Below are 25,608 nucleotides of genomic sequence, written 5' to 3' on the forward strand. Positions count from 1 at the left end.
CGCTGCCACCGCCCGCACGCGGGGGGCGGGGATGCAGCAGCAGCGGCGGCAGCAGCAGCGACAAGCCGGCGCACTTGAGCGGGCCGGCCGCGCCGCCGAGTGAGGCGGCCCCCAGCGGGAGCGGCGCCGCGCCGCTGGGGGCCGAGGCTGCGAGGGGCGGCACTGGAGGGACCGGTAAGCCGGGGAGAGGGCCCTGTGAGGGAGGCCCGCTAACGCGGGGCGGAGCCGGGCCGGGCCGCAGGGACAGGCCTGATGCCCGGCGGCTCCAGGGAGAGGTTCCTCGCGGGTCGGGCAAGGAAGCCGGTGGGCGCCTGTTGTCTGTACCTGCCGGTGTGGGTGAGGGAGAGCCCACCCTTCCTCCTCCGGAACGGGAAAAGTTTACGCCTGTTCAGCCTAGGTACGCGCCGGAGCCCGGCTTGTGGGCTAGGGGTTGCGCGCTGTTTCGGCTCATCCGCTGCCGGTCAGACCACAGCTTTGTCCCGTGCTCTTGGCTGGGACCCCTCTGTTTTTACCCCCGCCCTTGGGAAACGTGTGAAGTCCCGATGCTGGGGTAGGAGGAGGCGCTGCCTTTGCCAGCTGTGAAAGGTATGGGGTGTCTGTGGAGTCGGACCTGGTGTCTGTCGAACAGGACACGGGAGGCAGGGACCCCTTCCCAGCCTGAGGGCCGTGGGGCTGGCACATACTCAGCCTGTCCGGGCTGGGGTGGGGGGTCCCGCGGCTGTGGCAGGCTCCGCTGCTCCCGCAGCTGGTTTTCTGCCCGGTGACAGGTGAATGGTGCGTGCTTGGGGAGGACTCCGCTCCCCAGTAGTAGCTGGAAGAGCACAGGCTAGGCCTGTTCATGCCTCTGGGGTGGTGGAAAGCCTTAGGAAAGAGCCAGCTTTCAGAAGTGCGTGTTATGATGTGCGTTACAACATTCAGTAGTGCCACACAACTTGCCTAAGGAGTGTGTGATAGATTTTAGTCCAGGGTTTTTTTTTGTTTTGTTTTTTTTTATATAAGTGCAATAAATCGTGCAGATCTCTTAACCTTAAGGTGACACAAAGGAGGCCTTGATGAAAATGGATGAGGTAGCCCAGATAGCTGTTGTTTGGCCTTTGGTACCAGTTCCATTTCAAATTGCATCATTAGTCATGTGCTGATGGGCAAGCAGTTGGTAGTTTGAGACTACCAGCGTGCTGCTGTCATTCATGATGTGTGTGGGGACTGTCCTGCCCAGGAGCCTCTATCCAAGCAGCCTGAGCTGCAGAGCAGAAGGCTCTGTACTGAGTTTTAATGTTTTATGCACATCATTCATGTGAAGACAGCAGCCTTCTGTGAAGTACAGGTGTTTTTTCCAGATAACAGGTTACTTGCAGGCCATGAGTCAAGCCTGCCACGCTTTGTGTCCTGATCTTTGGTTTGTGTTTATGTATGTGTTTGCAATCCCATTTTTCTTCTCATGCAAAATGGCATCTGGCAGATCTAAGAGTTATGTGACTGTTTCTGGGGTAAATAGCCCAGGGAGGGAAGGAAAGAGGAATGGATGGAGAGAGAGGTTTGGGGATCTTGTGTTCCTAAAAAACTGCAGAATTGCAATAAGAGGGAGAAGGAGTAACCTGAAAAATCCCTGCATAACATTTAATTGTGAGAAAGCAGACTAAACCATCAACAGCTTTCTTGTTTTTTCTACTTGTAAAGAAAAAATGTTTTAGGCAAGAAGAAGTAAAAGACACATTTGGAAACTGAAGGAAATAAATAGAAAAAAAAAAAACCAGAAGCTAGTACATGTATTCATTAGAAAATAAGTAACAGGAGAAGCAAAAAATACAGTAAGATTGGAGATGTAACAGGAAGTAAAAACCTATGTGAAAACAATAAAAGTATTAAAGAAGAAACTAGAGAAAGGGAAACAACATAGAATCGTAGAATCATAGAATAGTTAGGGTTGGAAAGGACCTTAAGATCATCTAGTTCCACCCCCCCTGCCAAGGGGAGGGACACCTCACATTAAACATGTTATTTTAAAAACATTACAGCATTTAAATAAACATAATGGTTAAGTTATTCCTGTGTATAATTTAGGCTGGTCCTGCTTCTTGAGATAGGTTATGAGCTGCTGATACAAGTGTAGTTTTGTTTAGGATGCTAGACATAACAGTGCCAGCCGATGTAATTAGGTTATGACAGATCCTCTGACAAGACTCTCGCACCGGTGAGTATGGTTGAAGATTTGCTGTGTGCATGAAAAATAGTAGGCAAAACTGCTTAATATTTTCCTCTCAGCTTCAACGTATTGAAGGTTAATAGTAATGGTTGTTATGGGTGGGACTGCGATTCTCTCCCCTTCTTGGTCTCAGAGTCCAAGTCTTTGAGGTGAGTAAATGTACTGCTCATAAGTGTCTTTGTCTGAATATTGTTCTACCTCTGGAGCACAGGATCTGGCAGCAGAGTCCTGTGTGTGTTAATTGTAATTCCCGTGTCATTTAACACAACTTCCTAGAAATCCAATACATAAATTACGTAAGGGAATATAGATCAATAATCCTTTCTGAATGGTGTGCATCCATCACCATTATAAAAGTGGGGAGACTAGCAGGGATGCTCCCACGAATGTTTGAGGCCATTTCTACCATTCTTTATGTAGAACAAATATACTGAGTTAGGCAGAAGGGTCTGGCCCAGCCCAAAAAGCCTGCAGCTGACGGTTAGAAAGAGATTTTCCTTCTGCAGAATCTTCTCTGCAAGTGTTTGTAGGTCTACTGCCTTGAAGACAGGTTTGACTGTATTTTGAATGCTGAACAGTTCTCATGGTTTTAGCAGAGCTACCTATAAAGTAAAAATGTCATTGCTGCGTTTTGTGTCCTGTGAACTACTTAACTGGAAAGAGGTCAGTGTTCAGGAATTCACACTCTATTACTTGCCCTTCCTGGATGACAGCTTTTGATGTTGAAGAATAACATGTCTTGGACATTGTATGCTCAGAGGCTAAGGAATTGCAGCAGAAAATGGGAGATGACAAACATCATCTTCATGGAGGTCACACCGCCTGTAATTGTCCAAAATACAATTCATGTGTCTTTTTACCTAAATGCAGTGTTTAGAAGTACTTAAAAATGAAACCATAAAAGAAGGGGAAAAAAGGACCTCTCAGAAGCCAAACTGAGAAATACTGCACTGAGAAAATAAAAATAACCTGAACACTGCCATTCTAGCTACAAATTATGAATCCTTTCTTTTTCTTTCTTTTTTTTTTTTTCAGTTGGAGATATTCTGTTCTTTTCCTTCTTTCACCCATTTCGCATACATCCTTAGGGTCCCAAATCTGTTTCGAGCTGTCTGCTTTCACAGTCTTTCAGCATACCCTGAAGATGTTTCACTTCTGTCTGCTACAGTGAAAACCCTTCCTGGAAACACTTGCATTGCTAGAAGGCAAAAGCTAGTTGGAAAATTGATCCCCACCTGTAGCAGTAGTATTGATGTCACTGGTGGACATGTTGAAATAATGTCAAAACCAGGCTCAGTTCTGCTATTGAAGCTTTGTGGGAATGAAAAAAGTGGAATACTGGTATATGAATGAGGAACTTACTGCAAATTTTGCTTAGAAGTATTAACTAGTATGTTTTTAGCATCTTAGCTGGGAATGAGGGCATCTGGTATTCCCTGGCAATTCACTCAAGTAGCTGTATGAAAAATGTGATCACAAACCATGCGGATGTGACTCCCATTGAAGTTGAATGTGGCTACTTTAGAACTGAGTTTGATCCTATTGCTAGTTATATGGGTGGTTTTGGTTTTTTGTTCTTTCCAGAGGCTACAAGCACAAACCTCACAGGTCTGTTGAGAGGATCTCATCGTATGAGATTTTTGTATTAGATCCTCTTTGGTTAAGCTTTATGAAATTGTTTTGTATGTATCCTCAAAAGGCAGCATTCACTTGTGTTTGAACTTTCCAGTTACCTGAGTTCATGCCCTCAGGTGTCTTATCTCCAGCAGCAACTGAGACAATGGTGCTTTATTTTTGCAAGATAAATATTCAAGCCTGAGGAGTGTCAGGTTTTGGTAGGTAGGTAGTGATGTTTGCTCTTAGTTTTTATGGGTTTGGTTTGGTTTGGTTTTTTTTAAGTTATGAAAGCTTCAGTTTTGCAGTGGAGCTTTCACAGATACTTGTTGTCAGCCCCAGTGCTTCCCTGGGTACATTGCCAATCAGAAGTTGGAAATGCAGCAAAAGATAAAACTTTACATTTCTCTTAATAGCTGGGGACTTAAATCTTCTTTACAGTTGGTTTTCTTCTATTGCATCTCAACTTTTAACCATTTAAAAAAAAAAATTTGTTAGGATTACAGTTTCTAAAATCAAGCTAAGAAGTGGTTAGAGCACTCCAGCAAACTTACAAACAGTGAAGTAGGGCAGACACTATGTGTTTGTAGTACTGTGCAATATCCTTACCCTCACTCTGCTTGAATTCAGTCAGTATCTGTGGTTTCTTTGCGCATTAAATCTGAGGTCTCAGTCATTTGGATAACCCTTCCTGCAGTCTTGGGGAAGTCCTGTCTTTATCTGCAGGGGTACAGCTACAGGTAGTAGCTGTTGCCAAGGAACCCCCTTTTTACTATCTGTGTGGACAGTGATTAGCAAGATGGCCATAAAAGGATCTTTCAGAACCTGTGGTTGATACTTTGCTGGCAATAAAAGTGACAAGATAAAAAGAGGCATTAATGTATTTAAATATTTTGTCAGGTTAAGCTTAGCTTTCTGGCTTAGTAGTTTTCAGCCTTTAATTCATGTAGGCAGTGCAGGGCAGGACTCTGCTACATGTCATGAGATGACTTGACATAACCAAGGATACTGTTAATGTTACAGCCTGTTATTACATATTAATCTGCTGACTAGCTACCACAGAGAGGGGAGCATTTTTCATTCTCCCTTCCTTTCCTACAATAAGCCATCTCACAAAGTTAAATCACAAAGTAAACTACACTTTTAAAAAATCAGGGGGTTTCTGGTATGTCTCCCCAAGCAGTCAGTGCTATTTCCAGCACAAGGAGGGGACTGGGAATGTGTACCTAGGGGTGAAGGAGAAGTGAAGCCTCTCTTTAATAGCATCTGGCATTTACACTGCCTCAGCCTTAACATGGGTTAAAAACCCAGCCAAAGGAACAAAAAGTATGAAGTGAAATCTACTGCTATATTTTGTGACACACATGTGTATTAGTTTTGTCATTTTGGTTATGAAAAATATTTTTCTAAACTGGAACAAAAATAATTAATGTGTCAATCTTTCCTCTTTCAAACAGGAAAAAACAACTTTATATGGCTCATGTCTGACAACATGCACCACCAGTGGCTGCTGCTAGCTGCATGCTTTTGGGTGATATTTATGTTCATGGTTGCTAGCAAGTTTATCACATTGACTTTTAAAGACCCAGAGGGTAAGTTCAACTTTAATGTTGATCTGAAATGGAAAATTGAATAGTGCTTCTCATAAATGCTCCTTCTGTGCAAAGTAGTTCTGCTGTAGTACCGCTGTTTTGGTAGGATTGAGAACAGAACAACTAAATTTCTAGAAGTGACAGTGCTGATAGTTTCTGCTTTTCTTGGTAGAAGTCTGCAAAACTAACATCATGTCCTTTTTTTGGTGGTTAAGAACATGTTTGTCAGTACTGTCCCGTGAGGTCTGCTCTTTCAATACATTTGGTTTCAGTATCTTGATCTACTAGTAGTAGACGTTACATGCAGTACAACAGAGCACAATTACCCGTTTAAAGACAATGGAGATTCAGAAAGAATTAAGAGTTCATTTCAGATGATAACTAGTTTCTGTCCTCTTGTGACTGCTTGTCCTGTGGCTGCAGTATTATGTAAAATTTGTGGAAAATTCTATTTCATTTGCAGTGCACTTAGTCTGGCCACCTCTGCCCTGCTTCTTGCATTCAGTTTTATCCTCTGCTGTTTGACTGACAAACAGCTTACAGGCTTTTGCTAAGTAGCCCAGATGGTGTTAAGCTGATGAGGAATTTAAGCCATTTCATGACACTACACAGCATGTTACAGTTTTCTGTCTGCTGAGGAGCTACTGTTACAAAGCCATCCTACAGAGAGTTTAGGGTGAAGGTGATGATATCACTTCTAGTTGTAAGAGACCTATATTTCTGCATCTTTCTAAGATATGCAAAAATGTGTAACTTCTGAAACACTGACATCACTAGTGACATTTGTTTCAGTAACTTGATAGTGGATAGATATATTAAGTGTACCTTTTTAAACAGCATACCTCTGGATAGTGGAGATTTCAGCAAGTCTTACAGATGAGAACTGTAGGGTAACTTAGCTTTTCTTGGTCCCAGTTGTTTTTGAGTCCTAGGACATCTGCAAATAAGCTGGTCTTACGTTAGGTAGTTAAATCTTCAGTATTTCATTTGATGCCAACTTGTGTTTCCCAGCTCAGGTATCCTTTGAGTGTTTTGTTTTTTTTTACATCAGAATTTGTCAGGAGGATTAAAAAATAGTTAAAAAAAAAATTACTAGAGTACACCCTTTGCATTTACTGCCTTTTTATTACCTTGACTTGCCAGCTTTTCTCTGTTGTCTATGCTGAAGCTTCCTTCCCCTTTGAGTAGTTCTCTGAGCAGAAAATTGTGTAATTTCTTAAGCTTCAGTTTTGCAAAGACATGGCTGTGGTTAAGTGTATGTATGTGTTGGAGATACCTGTATTTGTACTGGGAGTCATGAAGGGAAGTAATTTGAATATACCAGCAGAAGCTTGGAGAAAGTCCAAATAGGATGGCCAATCCTAGAGGAACAGTTCTAGACTTAATAAAATATGGCTTGTCAGAAATTGTCCTTACTTGGCTGTGTCTACTTAGCAGATAGAACAAAAACAGCAGATGCTCAATGAATCAATGTTCTTTTGTTTAAGCCTTTTACTAATGTCTTGGGTGCATAAGCAATAGGAACTCCTTAATGAGAAGGAGCAAATTTCTGTTCATCATTTCTAGTAGCATCTGCAGGCATGCTTTTACATGGTGATAATGGTGGATACTTTAACTGGTCTTTATTGAATCAGGTTACTTTGATTTTACCAAAGGATACTGTGAAGTAAGTCTGTGCACAATAATATTTACTGTATCTGATTGCTTAGTTGCTTACATGGTTTTCAGCTTTAACTTGCTTTTCCATGCATGCCCGTTATTAAAATGCAGTGGAGGCAGAGTAGAGTACTCCCTTAAGAAAAGGACATTGGCAGTTTCCAGGTTTCTTGACTATAAAACACTAAGCCCCTATAGATGCAGACGAAGACAAATTATTCATTGATGAAACTGCATAAGGGAAAAGTAGTCCAATGTGGATGGAGATAAATTTTCAGTGAGAAGTCATATTATTTTTGCTTTGTGGTTGGGGAAGGCTGCTTTGAATCATTTTTGATTTTTCTGTACCATGGAAAGCTATAGCTTTGTGGACTTTTGAGTTTTCCTATAGCATGCCAGTTGCAAAAGGTGCAAAAGGTACTGCAAGGATACACACTTTAACTTGGTCTCGAGCTATTAGCTGTCATAAAATCATTAAAAAAGAACAAGAGTATCAGCTGAGTTTTTTCTTTTGTTGTGGGAGTCTCTAAGGAAGGCAGTCAGTCCAGTAATAAAGGAAGAGCGGATCATGTATTTATTGCTGGTTAGAGGTGTTTACTTAGAGCACCAAATAAAAGATGTTCCTTAATGACACTTTTCTTCTGGTAATGTCTAAGAGTTTACAACAGAAAAAACCTATCTGCTAATATGAGGGGAGGGAGACACCTGATAGATTTATTTTTTTTTTTATTTGCCCATACTTCAGTAATTCTAATGAAAAATAAAAATGTCTTACTGTCAAACCCATATAGCTGTACTCAGTTGTCTACTAATTGTGATATTTGGATCTATGATTTCTATGTCTCTTTGCACAGTCTGTTTAAAAAAGACCAAAATACAATGGACGTGTTTCCTTGCTAAAACTCAACTGAAGTTCCATCCAAAATTCACACAGAGTACATCCTTTAAAATATTCATAGGCTGTCTCATGTGTTGTCTAGTACCTTCCAATTTGGAAACAAGTACCATGTTTTGTACACTTAATACAGAAAGTGATGTTCAGTTGTGTTAGCTGTAAAGCGGGAATAGCTGCCTTTTCCCCACCTTCTGTAATGCTCTTGCCTTCCTTCCTACTTTAGGCTATGGTGCCAAGCAAGAGCCATTGATACTGACAGCTGTAGCAAAAGTGGAGGAGGTACATGTGCCAGAAGAAAAACGTTGGCCTGAAGAATTCCAGGTGCTTACAGTTGAGATAAGGGTTACATGTCTTATAGTGGGAGAAAATAAGATATTAAGTTCCTTTCTGTTGTTAAAGGGAATTTCTAGACAGGAATTATTTATTCAGATTGTTCTATTTAGATAGAGCCAACCGAATTCATTTTAGCTTCACAAAGATAGTTTGTTATGGTAACCTGCTATCTTGTTTCATCTGAATGATTCAACTTAATGTGTTTCCATTGTTAGGAAAAAATCATTACAGTACTCCTTTATCAAGTCAGAACAGTCATTTTGTTATCCTTTTTAATATAATGTCCGAGTTTTTGATTACTTGTATTCTGTATTGCCATAGCCATCAGGTTTGTGGTTCTTGAGGGCAAACCTGTCTTGTCTGTTATCCGAGTTCTCTGACCAATCCCTCTGATTCTTTTTATCAGTCTCTATTTCTTTTTCATGTTTTCTGCTCTATGTGCTTCACATCTCTGCATTTTTCCAAAGTAGAGCATGAACACAGTACTATTCAATACCAGTTGATCCTTTAGATGCATAGTTTTATGCTTTCAACAATAAAGCAGAACAAACGTGGTACTTGCTAAACTGCAAAGAAACTCTGAAATTCCCTTGTCCAAAAGTTAATTTGAGACTAGTTGCACAGTAGGCTAAGGCCAATTTTTTTCCATTGGTTGCTTAAGTCATCTTACATTTAAAGTGTTTTTGTGATGCAGCATGGAAAGTAGGTTTCTGTATAAACACAACGCTTTTTTGGTTTTGCATGTAAATAACCTGAATTATAAATTATACTCAAAATACTTGTGAGAGGCACTTTGTTTAGAGGAAGGCTAGCAGATCTGTGTAATGAGTATTAATATCTTCTTTTACTTGTATGGAAGAGGATAATAAGGTTTCTGGATCTATATCTATTCCCTCTTGACTTCCTGATAGCATGAAGCATGAAGCACTAATATTAATCCTGGTTGCATGCAAAAGAAATTGTTCTGACAGCTAAACAACCTGTCGGGCTGTTCAGATTTCATTCTGACCAGGGGATATTGGAGAAGAGTAACAGAAAAAGCAGAACGAGATTTTATTTATTTTTTTTTTTTCATATGGAGGACTGGGACAAAACATAAAATCATTCCATTTTCATGTTTAGCTTGGACACTGTACCTAAAATCATAGAACCATAGAATGGTTTGGGTTGAAAAGGACCTTAAAGATCATCTAGTTGCAACTCCCTGCCATGGGCAGCTACACCTTCCAGCAGACCAGGTTGCTCAAAGCCCCATCCAGCCTGGCTTTGAACACTGCCAGGGACGGGGCAGACACAGCTTCTCTGGGCAACCTGTGCCAGTGCCTCACCACACTCATAAGAAAAAAGTTCTTCCTCATACCTAATCTAAACCTACCCTTTTTTGGTTTAAAACTGCTACCCCTTGTCCTTGTAAAAAGTCTCTCTCCAGATTTCTTGTAAGCCCTCTTTGGGTACTGCAAGGCTGCTAGAAGGTCTCCCTGGGGCCTTCTTCAGAGTGAATAAACCCAACTCTCTCAGCCCTTTCTCATAGCAGAGGTGCTCCAGCTTTCTGACCATTTTCATGGCCCTCGTCTGGACCCACTTTAACAGGCCCATGCCTTTCTTGTACTGAGGACCAAAAAGCTGAACACAGTACTTGAGGTGGGAGTCCCACAAGAGTGGTTTAGAGGGGCAGAATCATCTCCCTTGACCTGCTGGCCAGACTTCTTTTTTATGCAGCCCTGGATACAATTGCCTTTCTGGACTGCAAGGACGCAGGGGCAGCACATACCCAATTTTTCATTCATCAGTATCCCCAAGTCCCTCTCTGCAGGGCTGCTCTCAATCAGTACTTCTAGTCAGTACTGATACTGCCAACCATGTAAATCAGTTAGTGGAAGGGGGAAGACTTGTCAGTAGAAATGTAAGATTTTCCATTACCTGTTAATCAGACAAACTCCTTTTTCCTCTCTCCCCACTAATTGTGAGGCAGGGGTGGTTGTGGTTCCTGTCAGTCTCGGAAGAATGAGACATATCAAACACTTCATCCATTTCTGGAGAGAGGAATCCTGCCTGCTTCTCTTATTTGCCATACTAAGCCCTGATGCTTCTTGTGTGAATTTTTGTCCACTTGGTTTTATTTCAGCTTGAATAAATGGAAACACTGAATACCTGCAGGTGCTAGAAAACAACACAGAACTTTTACGCCAAATTCTTCTTTCCCAGCTAGATGGGTCAGCATCCCTAAGCCCCATCTCAGAGATTAAAGCTTAGTTCCTGTTGAAATCCCTGTCCCAACCCCTTGGAAACTTTCTTGCTCGCTGTTGAAGCTTTGTGGGAATTCCAGTATTTGGTCAAGTCATGTTTTATCTGCACAGATAAGCAGCAGACTTAAATTGTATGGAAAAGCACTTAACTACTGTCTACTACTACCCAGTGACTTAGCAGTTGAACCAACATGCACAGCAGCAGCACAGGAAGGAAACTGTGCTACCCCTTAGTTAATATATAGCAATGTTTTAATTGTGAATCTGGGAGTCATTAAGATACATAGCTTGGGGATTTTTATACTTTAGAATTTGATCTGAAAACTAAATTCTTGCACTTTTTTTCTTTTCTTTTTTTTTCTTTCCCCTCTGTGTTTCCTAAAGCCAACTGGAAAAGCTTTTTCTGGAAATCTGATCCGCCAGCCCCTGGTTCATATGGAAAGACTTGAGCTTCTCAGGAATGTCTGCAGAGACACTGCATTGAGAGATCTCTCTCACACTGCAGTTTCCAAATTCGTCTTGGACCGAATATTTGTGTGTGACAAGCACAAGATCCTCTTTTGTCAGACGCCAAAAGTGGGCAACACTCAGTGGAAAAAAGTCTTGATCGTTTTAAATGGTACCTACTCTGCTGTGGGTGTGTGGGTCTCTTTGAAGAGGAGGAAAGAGCAGAATTAGTCCAAGTGGGACAACACAAAAATGGATTCTTTCTGCTTTTCTGTACACTGATACTTAATTTCAGCCTTTCATTCTTCACAATTGCTTCTAGTCCTTCCAAAACATCTCTTTTATAGAAAATATACACCTGTTCTTTCTGTGAAAGTAAATACTGTTATTGCTTGGCTCAAAAGTGATTGGAGTCATGAAAGAGTACCCATGCTGGTGGGAGGTAGATTTATCTTTGAAGGGGTAGCAGTATTCTATAGTATTTGAAAAAAGTAAACTACAAGGTATCACAATTGCATAAATAGAAATAATACAAAAATTCCGACTTGAGGCCACTGACTTTTAACTAGGGGTGTTTGGCCACAAAGAAAGCCAGTTAGAACTTGGCAGCTGCTGTTGGTCTGTACTGCTGAAATCTTGTGTATGTGCTATCAGTGAGCCATCATAGGAGCCATAAAGATTGTGAGGTGCTTAAGGCAATAATGTGTTCAACAAATTTATGTTATAAAGGACTGTAAAAGAAGGAGTAAAGGGACTAGTGTGTTTGAAAACAACCTACAAGGTGAACACTGCCTATCATCTTCTTCTAATGGCCAATAAAAATAACTCATTTCCTGAAGGTTTTCTACTGTACCCTTACCTGCACACATAAAATTAACATGATCGTATTTAACATAACACACCCTTGTCTGACATTAGAGCATTGTGCCTGTCTGTCCGCCAAGGCTGTGAATTTGCTACATGTCAGGTCAGTTGAGGTCCTTCTGTGGTTTTGCAGGTGGCATAGCCCACCAAGATATGGGCGAAACCTGAACGTTGTGGGCCCAGCTTGCTTGTTAGAAGCACCTTGTGAACAGCCAGCTCTGCACTTGTGTTTCTGTATTTTCTTTACCTTGTGTGAACTAGTTTGCGCACCCTGAAAGAAATGGTGACAAATTGGCAAAACAAGTGTCCCTCAGCAAAACCTTTGTAGCGACAAGTATGTCTTTAAAAACCTTAATACTGGTTTCAATTTTGATGTATGGATGGGAGCTAAAAATCAAGCAAATATATGCACCCGCATAGGCGCACACACAGAGGACACATATGGGCATGTGTTTTAAATACCCATGAAAGCCACACACCAAGAAAGTACTAAATATGAAACTATACCAGTGCATTAGAAGTACTTGTTCCTATCAGAATTTAACAGAGATAACATGCAAAAAATAGCTGAGGACAGGCAGGGATGTATTAGCTGCATTGAGTGAGGATAACTCATGTCTTAGCAGCAGCAAATCTTTCACCTTGAGCTTCCTACTTCTGGTGTGTTGGATAATGATAGAAAATTGTTTTTACATAAATACTGGTCACCTCTGCCTTGAGCAGTACTAGTATTTGCTGATGAAGACTACCACTGCAGTTGACCTGTTTCTTCTTTGAATAGTTTCAGCAAGCAGGACAGATATGTGAGGGAGAATATTTTACATCCAAATACCTAATTGGTATTTAGAGGTTCAGATGGAAAAAACATAGCTGTGGCACTATGGAGGTACTGTGGAGGAGCTAACTCTGCTATTGCTCGTACTGAATTTGTGCTCCGCATGATTCCAAGGATTCAGTTTCTGAGGCTGTGTAATCTGCCATCTGTTGTCTACATGTAATTTAAGAAGAGTACAAAAATATATAAGCCCCTGAAATTAATAAAATGCAACCACCATCAGCCTTCTCCCCCCACCCCGAAAAAAAGACAGAAAACTGAGAAGCTGAGTGATATGGATTATTCACTGCAGTTCTGGAAAAAAGCCTTAAAGGCTTTCACCCAAAGAGTTTTTTTTGAAGCATCCTGTTCTTGTTGCAGGTTGGTACTCTGGAATGATGCTGTTGTGTAGAGGCTTATGCCTAAAGCCGAAGGGGTACACATGAGATATTTCTCAAGGTCATAAAAACTTCCAGGATCAGGATCTTAAAATAAGCACATCAGAATTTAGTGACATTATTTTTCTTGTCAGTTCATGTGCTTGCAGAAATAAACATCTGGAGACTTTCTGTTGTTAATTTTAGTGATTTTTAGTCTGTGTCGTATTGTATGGTTGGAATTTTTCAGCACAGCATAGCTGTTAAATGAACTTTATGGATCCTGACAGCGAAGTGCTTCTGTATTGAAGCAGTTCCAAAAGCAGCCCACAACATTTACTTTTTGTTGGTGATAGAAACTCAGCCAAAAAGCTGGTTCCTTCATTGGAGTTAATCCTCAAAGTCTTCCTCCATTTGTATGTGTGGGCAGAGGGAAAGAAAATGAATGGGGACACTGAGGTGGGGAGTTAAAGGCTTAGACATAGTTGCTAATGAAATCTGCATAATGTGCCTTTCTGAGAGTTTTGAGGCCATTTGGTCTTGGACCTTGATGTTACATACCCTAAGGAATTTTAACAGTTTTCAGCTTTGCAGTCAGAACCTCTCATCATTTAACAGTTTTAAACATAGTAACCATAAATGCTAAAAATACAGAAAAGAGAAAGATAAAACAAAAAGCTGTCAGCCAAAGGCACACATGCTTGCTTGTACTCACTTTTTTCCCCTGAAGTATTCATTTTCTGTGATTTGTCTAGGAGCATTTTCTTCCATAGAAGAGATCCCAGAAAACATTGTACATGATCATGAGAAGAATGGCCTTCCACGCTTGTCCTCCTTCAGTGACTCTGAAATTAAAAAACGGTAAGAGGTAGCTTCCCAGGGGTGCGAGGGGGGTTAGGAATCAGCGCATAATAAGGAATCAAGAGTATAGCTGAAGTCTACATCTGGAATTCTCAGTTTCAGTGTTTCTGCTCTACCATTTCTGCAACGGCCTCACAGATTTTGCTGTGACAGCCTTCCTACTGGCTTTGAAGTAGAACACCAGCATAATTGATGATACAGTTAAGTGAGCCAACCAGCTCCTTCTGGATATAGGGTTTATGCAGTTCAGTGTATACCTAGATTTTGCATAGGTGACCTTCAGAAAGGAAGGTTTATTTGGAAGGTCCACACTGATGCCCTGTGTAGTAAATCTTGCGTGCCTACATGTAAGATTGTCATTACAGGCAGATTTACTTATTGAGATGGAACTGGATAGGTTTAAAATGTTATTGTTCCTTAGCCTGAGAGTATTGTCCATCTAGCTGAATCACTTTATCTCCCTTTTTCGGTCCTTCTGGTTCTCAAAGCAGAAAAAGTACTCTGCGGTAAAACCTTCTGAATTACTTTGGATAGGTTTTTGACTGTGTCTGCTCTCATCTCTACTAGACCCTATGCCATATATAATCCCTGTAAAGGGTGGCAGCATGGAGAGAATTGACGTAAGATGACAGCGGGCACTTGTAAACTTGCACTTGCATAGTTATGGTGTGTACTGAGCCGTTCTGAAGAGTCAGCCCCTTATACACGTGTCAGATACCGGCAGAGCCTGGTCTGAGGTTTGTGAACGGCCCTGCATAGAGAGTAGCTGTTCACCTGGGGGAAGAGCCATAGCTCGGGAGTTTGAAGTTGAATGCCATTTTGGTTTGGGTTGTTGCAGTCAGCTCACCAAAGTGTGCTGGAGATGCACAACATGTGTTTGGCTGGGAATTCTGACATTATCAGGGAATTTAGGTGTAGAGAGAAGGATAATGTGGATCTGTTGATCTAGTTTGCTGACCTGTAGCCCTGCCAGGTGAGGAGTAAGTGAGGAGAACCTGAAGACTGATCCAAGTTGCTGTTGAGGCTGGAAAGAGTTGCGCTGCTTACATCAGTGAGGATTGGGCTCTAAATCTCCTTTTCTGAGCTATTTACTGAAATAAACCTTGTTTTCAGTTTAGTCCTCCTGCAGATAATCTCTGATTACAGAATATTATATATTTCAGTATTAGAATAAAATGTGAAATTTTGTTAAAAACTGTGGTCTCATGAAAACGGTGTTCTCAGCCATTACTGAAAGCACACAAAAACATCAAATAAAATGCTAGATTTTTATTGTTGTTTACTTCAGCAGTGATTTGTCTAACTACCTGCCAGGGAAAAATGCAGCCCTCTATGCATTTAGCAACACCAAGCCACTTCTTCCATGTTTTTGTGTATTTTGCTTCTTGAGCTTAATCACATGGAATTAAAAATATCTTTGACTTGGAGCTTTCAGCATCTTTCGTCTCCTGTTTATATGGATTGAGAGAAACTAAGCTTCTCCAGTTTGAATAAAATGTGAAAACCAGAATGATCTATTTCCACTTTGTCCTGTATACAAAAACTATTAGTAAGAAGTCAGAGATTGTATATCTAGTCCTATTGATTCTAATATTGATAGGCTGCAAGTGGTGTAAGATTCACATTGCTGTGTCTGCGGTCAGAGTTTATGTGCATTTTGTCTTTGTTAAACACACTTTAAACATGTTGTTAATTTCTTATATTTTTCTTTCCTCTGTTTAGACTGAATTTATACTTCAAGTTTTTTATTGTTAGAGATCCATTTGAAAGACTTATTTCTGCATTCAAAGACAAGTTTGTGCACAATCCTCGGTTTGAACCTTGGTACCGGCATGAAATTGCTCCTGGCATCATTCGTAAATACAGAAAGAATCGCACAGAGACCAAAGGGCTGCAGTTTGAGGACTTCGTGCGCTATCTGGGAGATCCTAATCACCGGTGGCTGGATATTCAGTTTGGTGACCACATCATTCATTGGGTAACGTATGTGGAACTTTGTGCTCCCTGTGAAATCACATATAGCGTGATTGGACACCATGAAACCCTGGAGGACGATGCTCCATATATCTTGAAAGCAGCTGGCATAGACCATTTGGTATCATACCCCACAATTCCACCAGGCATAACAGTGTACAACAAAACAAAAGTAGAGCGGTATTTTTCAGGAATTAGCAAGAGAGACATAAGACGCCTCTATGCACGGTTTGAAGGTGATTTTAAACTCTTTGGTTATCAGGAGCCAGATTTCTTGCTTAACTGACGCCTGGGATAAGCTCTGAAGAAGTGTCTCATGGATTAATCTAAACCTGCGTGAATACCAGCTGCAGCACTGACAGAGCTGAGAATCAACATTTGTTTTGTAGCTTTTTGATGTTGCTCCATTTTTCATATGAAAATGCTTTCATTTGTCATATGAACAAGTAGGGGCTTACAGTTGTTGTTTACTGACCATGTTTTCAATACATGACATTGCAGTGTTTTAGGAATTAAGTCTCTGTTATCTGAAATACAGAATTCTGTTTCTCTCCTCTTCCCTTCAGGAGGAAAGAGGGAGGACAAGTGGGCTATGATCTTCCCCTCCTTTTCCCAGACAGAATGCCTGTTTTAAAATGTTGTGAAGTATTTATAAGAAGATGGCAATTTCACTGTAGTTTAACTCTGACATGTGGGTGAACTTGATGATTCATACATGAGAAAGGCATGTTGTCTCCCATGAGTTTTGAAAATGAGAGGCCAGTACAGGACAAAAAAAATTGATTAAATGCTTGTCAAATAAATCATCTAGGTTCTGTCATGTGGCTGCTATAATAACAATAATGCTGATCTGAGCCCATTGTTGTTTGTCACAAAATGAACCTAATTAGACAGAAGGTTTAGATGTGTTAAAAAAGGGATTGGTTCCAGACCCCTTTGTATTTTGTCAGGTGTTTACTGTACTTACTACTGATCTATCGAGCTCCATAATTTTACTTTAGATTTTATTTAAGATATTATTTAACTCCTGGCTGTTGTAAGTTATCTGAGAACACAGATGCAAATGGAGCATAGAAGAAATGTGAAACAGCTAAGGAAACCTTAAAGAAAATTAATTTCAAACAAAGTATTAATTGCATTTGTGGAAGCACATATAGAAATCGTGAGATGCTCACACACAATATAACTTGTTTTGTCTTCTAACAGTAAAGATTACTAAAGAAGCCACAAAATCTGGATATCATATAACAGATCTGCTAGAGTTACTTGGACGACCTTTTTCTTACATCCAACCTTGCTGTATGCTCAGTACCTCAGAGAACAGAAAATGTACTCCCCTTTGAAAATTCATCTCCCTGCTGGAAGGAGACAGGATGAATCCCTGATTTTTCCAGTGTTTCACTGCCATGGTGTCCCAACTCAAAAATGCCCAATATTTATGTTACCCATGGGGTGAGTTGGCTACTTGCCAGGAGTTTGAATGTCGCTTAAATCTGTGTACTCATTTTATGCATTAAAAGAAAAAGGAAAACCAGAACTGAATGGATGCAGCCATCATATTTGCCTGTGCTTGCATTATGTCTCAGAAAGAGCAGTCTCTTGTTTGAGTTCACCAGCAGTAAAGATCAGTACACTGCCACCTCATCCCACAGGCCATCGGAGAGAGACCATGTATCTGAAATACAGGAGTTGCTCTGTCACAGTGAGCATGTGAAGTGTGTTTTTTAAATCTTAGCCCCAACAGGTGAATTTTTAGGTCAGCGTAATGTTGCTGGCTAGAAATGCTAATTATGGCCAGTGCTATGGAATCTACCCTCAGATCCAGCCACACTATGGTTTTGATAATTTCCTGTATCAACTCAAGGGAGCATCTTGCATTTGTGAAAAAGGACATGTGTGCCAAGCTGACATGTGCTGCTACCCACAAAAAGGAAGCCCTGTTGTAGCTGGAAATGGTTTCAGAAAGATCTCAACAGACTAATTTCAATAAGGGAGAATTATTGGCTGGACATGGTTAAAAAGAGAGTAATCCAGGGTGGCAATGCTGGAAGGTGGAATTTTTTTCCTTTTTTTTTTTTTTAAAGAACAACAATTGCAGTGCCCTAAATTGTTAGTTCTTAACCAATGATAAAAAGATGTTAACTGCTTCAGGTTTTCCTGTTTTTCTTAATATGGGAGCTTAGCAAAATGTACTGTTAAATGCATTTTGGAGCTAATGACCTGATTGATTACCTCTCTGCCAATTTAAAATGTAACAGTGAATAATGTATAGTAAATTCAGGCCTTAAAGTTTAATTCTAATAAAGACAAAGCAGAACTGTTTTCCTCTGAAAACATAAGCTACTGATCACACAGAATGCCAATGTATGTTTTTATTTTTCTTGGTAAATTACTTCATGTATCTATTGCTTAAAAAATGCCGGTGGAAAATGCTACATAAATATTAAGTAATAATATTTTATTTTCTAATAGCTTTCTCTGCATTGAGTTCTCTCAGGCATCTGACAGCAAATGTGAACAATGCGATAGACTGGCATAGTCAGAGGTGTGTACTGCTCTTGCAGCTCCGTGTTCCCTTGCTTTTCAGGCTGGGACTGGAACTGGAACACTCATTATAATTTCTTCAACTCAAATGCAAAATTGGTCCTTCCAGTGATACCCTCCTGACCTATGTTTTCCTTCTGGAAGTGGGCTTCTTCCTCACGTGGCTTAAGTAACAATGGTGCAGTTCCATATGACTCTTGCAGAAACTTGCATACCATGAGAGCCCTTGGCAAGGTATGGTGGTAGGGTTCTCCTTATGTTGTTCCAGTGCAGGTAGGGTGGCCAGAGCATACTGTGTTGGGGAGGAGGCTCTTGCCCTGCTAGTTACGATAAATTAAATGCTTGTGGCTTATTTTAGTTTAATTGTACTATACAAGGCTTTTACAAATTTAGTCCCAATGGCATGCATGACCAGCATTTGGCTGTTTGGATGTCATTTGCATACCGCTTTCAAACTGCAGGCAATATTTATGTCATATTTTGGGAACTGCTGGCCCAGATTGTTATTTCTCTTTTCTTACTACAGTTACAGCTTCAGAAAACAAAGTCACATCCTTATTTTGTGCATCTGTCTCTTTATTGTCTCTCCTCAGCAGCTTTTGAATCCTTTGGCCTATTTTAACCACATTTTACAGAGGAAAGTTGAGCTCTTAGGGGTGGTGAGTTGCTGTAATCTTCTTGAAAATAGGAGAAAAGATGCTCTTTGTACATCCGAGTCCATGCTGTATGTTAGCTTTAGGGAAAGTGCAGACAGGAAACGGAGTTTCACTATTTCTCCTCATCTTGGAGCTCCTTGTTTCTCACAGACTCCCTTCACTAGTGCTCCAGGTCTGGCCCCTGATCTCGGCAAGAAAGACAAAAATAATGAATTAAAATGTATTCCATGGGGCTGTTTATGTCCCTTAGAAAATAAAGGACATTTTAGATATCAGCTTGCAGGGTTTTCTTTTTTGAGGTATTGGGAGGATTTTTTGTCTTCCCTCAGTTGAAAATGGATCCAGAACTCACTTGCGTATGAACCAACTTTAAGGGCAATGCCTGTCCCCTTTTAACTTTAGCACACAGTGCATTATCACTGTTGTGCTTTCTGATCACATGCTATGAAGATGTTTTCCTGTAGTTAAAAATATATCTGTGTTTTTTTTTATTTTGGGAACTGTTACTTCAAAGAAGTAGCAATTCAGAATGTCCTGAAAATACTGTTTTTAACAGGTAAGTATATTGTTTTCCTGTTCATGCTCAGACTGCCCTGTTTGTACAGAGGGTAACAGCCCCCTGCTGCTACCACTTGTCTCTGTCCTCGAATCAAGGAAGCCATCAGACAGCTCTGGCTTATGTGTTCCATTAGTTTTTCTTTGAGGTGTTAATAACTTTGCTGGCTGGGAAAACCACCTTTGATCTTATCCATGCTCCAGAAAGTTTGCTTCAGAAAGAGCGATTATGTAAGGATAGCTTAAGCTTATTTTCTCAGATGAAAAAGGATGTCTTATGCATCTGCTTGTATCTGATATCCCTTAATTGTCAGAGAGAAGGTGAATGATCTTTCTGCTTAATGGCCTTACCATGATTTACACTAAGCCCTTGTCCTATTATTAAGGCAATGTGAAGGGACCTGGAAGGAGGGGTGAATTCAGTGTGTGCTTATTTTAACTGTGAGGCTGTTAAGGGAACTTGACACAGGAGTTGGGTCCTGAAGATTTATCATGGTTAATGCTTGTTGACATGTCATCTGCAGAGGCTGGCGCAGTTTCTCTCAGGCCTGCACCTGAGAGGATTTACACAAGGTAGAAAGAGGCTTGTGGGTGGTGGAAAATTCCCTTTCAGCCTAAGTTAGCTGTGCATGTTGCTGGGCCACTGCCGTGGAGAGGGTTTTAGAAGGAAATGATTCTATTGGCAGCAAAGCCTGCAGTGCTGGGGCTGGTGAGCAGAGTGCCTCCCTCCCAGAGGAGGAGTGAGTTCAGCTCATGCTGATGTGTGCAGCCGACTTTGGTGCTGCCTTGTATCAATCTCTATTTTTGTGGTTTTAATGCAATTGAGTGCAGCTGAGCTGTCATCTTGCTTTCCTGCGTGTGGCAGTAGCCTGCAGTGCCTCATCTCATCATCACCAGAGCAGCTTTGAAGGGCCTGGAGCCTGTTTTGCTATGCAGTAGATGTTTCCCTTATGAAGCAAGCAGCATTAGGCCTGCAGCCATGCAGCTGGTGGCAACAGGCCGGTATAAGCACCGAAATGGTTCTGTTTGGGGCTAGGTACTGTAAAATCATAATTTTCCCTTTTAATCTAGTCAGGAGTGAAAGAGAAAAAAGATGTGTGTTTGCTTTGAAAAGGAATCATGAAAAGGAGCTGTGCTCATAGAAATTCCAGACTGGTAACCCCAGGCAAGGCAAGCTCTGGGAGAGCAATGCTGGGAAAAAAGCCATGGGCAGTCCCTTTAAAGCCCCTAGGGATGCTGGACTCCATGTTGAAGGAAAGTTTCTGAAGCTTTATGAGAGATGTCAGAGGAGCAAGTATGCTCCCCCGTATGGTGTGTGTGCATACCAGAAGAACAGCTGCTGATGGGACAGGATGCTCATGGCAGGCTGAAAGCATGAAGCATCTGCTGTGGGTGTCTGTTTGAAACCATGGAAAGGGGAAAAATGAAAGTGGAAAGGAAGTAATGAGAAAATAATCCTGAAGGTTACACACCTGGAAATGCATTTCCCATCCTAACTGCCAGAAATATGTTGAACACCCTGGATGTACAAGTAATTCCTGAGCAGTCTGTGGGACAAAAGCAAATCTGCAAATAAGGTAAATGTGGACCAGAGGGCATCTGTACATGCTCTGGAAAGCAATTTGGTTCTGAGAACCTAGCCAAGGCTCTCAGTTGTGCCTAAATAAGTGGATCTCATCTAGGAAAAAATGTATAGCTATACTGGAAATATACAAGAAGAAAAAGCCCTTGTGGAATAAGTAGCTCTTTCAACAACCGCATGTTACACACCTACTGTGATTTCAGAAGTAGGAACATTTTTTTCTTGTAGATCTGTTTTTCCTCCTGTCTACACTCTTTCTGTTTTATTCACATTTTCTTTTGCACATCCTGAGTGATCTTTGGGTGATACACCACGGTATGATCTGTCACTCTTCTCTTGTCAGGAGGGCGGAAGAGGCTGTAGGAAACACAAAATGTTCTCCATAAGGCTGAGGAACACAAACAGAAATTTGAGGGAGTTGTAATCAATCACAATAGACTTGTGGTGACTGTGAAACATAAAGATTGCATGAGCTACTCACTAGATTTTCCATTTGTTGGTCAGGAATTCACTTATGGAATTCTATTCTGTATTTGGCATCTTTGTTCTTACAATTTGAATGGCTTCCAGTAGGGTTTTACAGCAAGTAAAACTGGAAATCTGGCATAGCACAAAGTTTCTTTTTGGATCCACCTATTTTACTCTCATTCTACTTTGAGCATTTTGTAGGGTAAGAGTCGATTCTTTGCACTTACTCAGTTTCCTAGTTTCTGACTGTTCTTTGCAATGCTGTACCATTTGTACTTGTGAAAAGGCAGTGAGCAGGAGGACTCAGCAAACACTCTGGAGAAAAGAGAGTCCAAAGTAAACCTTTACTTTTATGCCACTGTCTACTTCTCAAGCTTCTTTCATCTGCCAGTATTTGTTTTCCTTTCATTGTCTTTTCAGTCTAGCTCTTTGCTGTAAACCCCTGTTGGGATATATATTTATGATTAAAGTTACGGATTTAGAAACACGGGAGAGGAAAGGGATTAGGAACAGAGTTACATCAAGAAAGAAAGAAAAGTAACAAAAGGAAGGAACTTCCACACCCCCTTTCACAGTCCCACATGAGTCGTTCCATTTTGCATAGCGTTCTTTAGCTGCTTTTAAGGACCTAGGTTCTTGGCGTTTAGGCTAAGGTCCAGTGTAGAATGTAGTGTGAGTGGGTTTCTCATTAGTGTCTAAGTTGCATGCATGCATGCACTTGCTGTTCTCTGGTGTAATCAGGATGGTGTTTTGTAGGCTTACTTTTCCTGTCAAGCATTACAGGACTGCATAGCAAAGATAGTGCAGAGGTGTTATTTCCTTGCTTTCTAAGCAGCAGCAGTGTGTTGCTTTACTCCTCTTGGCTATAGACAGTATAAACATAATTTCATTTTTCTAGAAGCTGACCAGTGACAAGTGTTAATCAGGTTTTAACCTCAGCACAGTGTTTAAATGCATCTCCATGTGAGAGCAAGGTATTGCACTAAATTGTAATTGTTTTTTGTGGGTTTAGGGTTGACTTAATAGGTTATTGGAAATGCCTTTCTGATGGAAAACAACCTACTTGCGTTGCTGCTATCTCCATGTAAGGGCCTGTTATATGATTGCTTTCCAGTGAGAGAAAAATCACTTCATTAGACAGCAATACACTTTTATTGTAATCCTCTTAGTGATGGATTTGGGGCTGAAAATACAGCATGGTAGATTTGCTTTGTGCACTCCTGTTCTGACGTAGTACTGGCAGAGATTTCATACTTCTGTTATTTTGGGGTCTCTTTCTGCAGGTTCTAGTTGGAACTCTTTCAGGTTTAAACATTTTGCATTGGAAAGTATGTAACCAGACTGTTGGTAGCCCAAGAAGGGTTTTCATGAAGAAGGGTTTTCATGAAGAAAGAAGCCAGCAGCGTGACATGGCTGTGAGAAAGCTACCACCCAGTTCTGCACGCATCCAGCAAAATATTTCCAATAGTGGACAGTAAATATGACTACTGTGATTGTGGATAGGCTTTGCCTTGACTCCATTTCCAGTTCTTACCAGCTGTGGCTGGGGGGATCTAGCAGAGATGCAGAGAGGGGCTGCTGGTGTTTGAGTGGAATGAAGAGCCCACCTCCCAGTCAGCGAGCAGAACTTGTTTAGCCTAAGAAGGAGCTGTTATAATTGCTATCTAAACTGGTACTGGGGGGAAATGAAGGAGTGGGAGAAGGAGAGAAGCCAGAAGACAAGGCAGTCACAGTGACCAGAACCAGTCTGAGTTGGCCAGGAGCCAACTGAGGCTGGAAACAGGGAGGAGGTTTCCTACCCTGAGGCTCTGTGTTATTTTGCTGTGTACAAAGGAAGCAAAATAATACTAGGCTGCTATACCACTGTCTGTTAAAGCAGCAGAGGCCTTCACTTCATAGAATCATAGAATAATTAAGGTTGGAAAAGACCTCTGGATCACCGTGTCCAACCATTAACCTAGCACTGCCAAGTCCACCACTAAAACCATGTCCCTAAGTGCTACATGTACAGGTCTTTTAAATACCACCAGGACTGGTGACTCAACCACCTCCCTGGGCAGCCTGATCAAATGTTTCAGTGTAAAAATTCTTCCTTATAGCCAACCTAAACCTCTCCTGGCCATTTCCTCTTGCTCTATTGCTGGTTACTTGGAAGAAGACACTGACTCCCACCTCACCCCATCCTTCTTTCAGGTAGTTGTAGAGAGCAATAATGTCTCCCCTGAGCCTCCTTTTCTCCAGGCTAAACAACCCCAGTTCCCAGCTGATCCTTCAGGTCCCATCTATTCTCTCAGGCCAGTAGGCTGTGGCTGTAATGATGTGGAGGAGGGCTGGTGTGTGAGTGCTAGGTGATCCGACTGGAGGAGAAGGATCAGCAGAGGCAGGTGGAGCCAATTTCCACATACATCCAGCCAAGTCTTGTATGCCAAGAAATGTGCTATAGTTGGGGAGCTGTTGCCATCTCCTGCCTCCTGTTGTGGTTTAAGCACAGCCGGCAACTAAGTGCCACGCAGTCGTTCATGCACTCCCCACCTCCACAGTGGGACAGAGAGGAGAATCAGAATAAACATAAAAACCTATGGCTTGAAATAAAGAACAGTTTAATAATTGAAATAAAAGTAAAATACGAAAATAATAATACAATAATAATAAAAATAACAATGGGAAATATAGAGAAAGAGGAAGGAATAAGCAAGTGATGCACAATACAATCGCTCATCACCTGCCAACAGATACCCAGCCTGACCTGAGCAGTGCTTGGTCCCTTTCGGGTAACTCCCCTCAGTTTATGTACTGGGCATGAGGTGCTGTAGTATGGAATGCCCTTTTGGCTAGTTTGGGTCAGGTGTCCTGTCTCTGTTTCCTTTCAACTTCTTCTGCCCCTCCTCACTGGCAGAGCATGAGACTGAGAAGCCCTCATTTAGAGTAAGCATTACTTGGCAACAACTAAACCATCACTCTGTTATCAACATTATTAACAGACTAAATCCAAAATACAGCACTGAAACAGCTGCTAGGAAGAAAATTAACTCTATCCTAGCCAAACCCAGCATATCTCCTTACCTTATTTAGCCCATGTTAACCAAGGAAATGATAGGAAAAATGTCAAATATTGGAAGGAGCCAGGTTTATGGAGATAACTTCCTGTTTTGTTGTTTGGAAAACTAACAGTGCTTCCCCTGTCTATGTTTGAGTTGGATGTCTGACACAAACAGAAGTGACTTGGTAGGAATCTAGACTTCTGCTCCAAATCCAGATACCCCATCTCTAGCTGGCCATACTGACTCAACTGTCAGCATTGCACAGTGCACCCAGACGTCTCTGTGGTGCCACTACTCAGGAGGACCTCTGCAAGGCATCATCACTCTGCCCATGCTGTTCAAACAGGTATCGCTTCCTGCAAATGAGTCACGAAGCTTCAATCCACCTCTCCTTCTCCATCCCTGAAGGGGAGAATAACAAGCACTTTCTGCAGAAGGGAGCTGCCACCGTCAGATGTGGATAAGCCATTGCTGGGGGAAAACTTGTAATCAAAACTTCTCCTACAAGGCTGGGTGTACTGAAGATATTTGTAATATGTTTAGAGAAGGTGAAAAGTTCCTGGAGGAGACAGAGCAGGAATAAAATATCAATGGCTTTATTATTAGCAGATACCTTTAAAAAGACAGTTGTGACCTCTGGGTTCAATCACGCCGCGTGAGCTTAGGTTGTAGGCTGCCGGCGCTTACAGCTAACACAAGTAACACTGAATTCTGTCAGGAGCTTAATTTGATGCATTATTTTCATTTTGCCCTAACACGCAAATGATCAGAGGTGTATGTGTTTGCAATCAGTGCAGCAGCTTAACGCTCCAGACTGCAAGCGATAATTTCACTAGCCACCCGAAACTTTACCATATACTCGAGGTTTCCTTTGTAATGTATCATT

At 41.3% G+C, this 25,608-nt stretch overlaps 1 protein-coding gene across 5 annotated transcripts; it reads left to right on the forward strand.

Annotated features, from left to right (window-relative positions):
- The first annotated feature begins 39 nt into the window (after positions 1–39).
- CHST10 (carbohydrate sulfotransferase 10) lies at positions 40–17,948 on the forward strand. Of its 5 annotated transcripts, none has more exons than XM_061459666.1 (6): positions 40–174; positions 5,275–5,409; positions 8,184–8,281; positions 10,924–11,158; positions 13,797–13,902; positions 15,625–17,948. In XM_061459666.1, exons 2-6 carry the CDS (start codon positions 5,298–5,300, stop codon positions 16,160–16,162), a joined length of 1,089 nt encoding a protein of 362 aa, XP_061315650.1. In that variant the 5' UTR covers positions 40–174; positions 5,275–5,297; the 3' UTR covers positions 16,163–17,948. The 5 variants fall into 5 exon arrangements, with proteins under 5 accessions (XP_061315650.1, XP_061315646.1, XP_061315648.1 ...); XM_061459662.1 differs by lacking the exon at positions 40–174 and adding an exon at positions 290–397; XM_061459664.1 differs by lacking the exon at positions 40–174 and adding an exon at positions 2,288–2,352.
- Positions 17,949–25,608: the final 7,660 nt, after the last annotated feature.

The sequence above is a fragment of the Pezoporus flaviventris genome, unplaced genomic scaffold (genome assembly GCF_033815535.1).
Source record: "Pezoporus flaviventris isolate CSIRO_AGI_PZ_B2104156 unplaced genomic scaffold, CSIRO_AGI_Pfla_v1 ptg000030l, whole genome shotgun sequence".
NCBI lineage: Eukaryota > Metazoa > Chordata > Aves > Psittaciformes > Psittacidae > Pezoporus > Pezoporus flaviventris.

Bases quoted from the DNA above. Each gene is read 5' to 3' on its own strand.
- CHST10 (XM_061459666.1), top strand. From the start codon at position 5,298: ATGTCTGACAACATGCACCACCAGTGGCTGCTGCTAGCTGCATGCTTT. The intron at 8,282-10,923 runs GTGCTTACAGTT...TGTTTCCTAAAG, and splicing joins GTTGGCCTGAAGAATTCCAG to CCAACTGGAAAAGCTTTTTC. The intron at 13,903-15,624 runs GTAAGAGGTAGC...TCCTCTGTTTAG, and splicing joins GACTCTGAAATTAAAAAACG to ACTGAATTTATACTTCAAGT.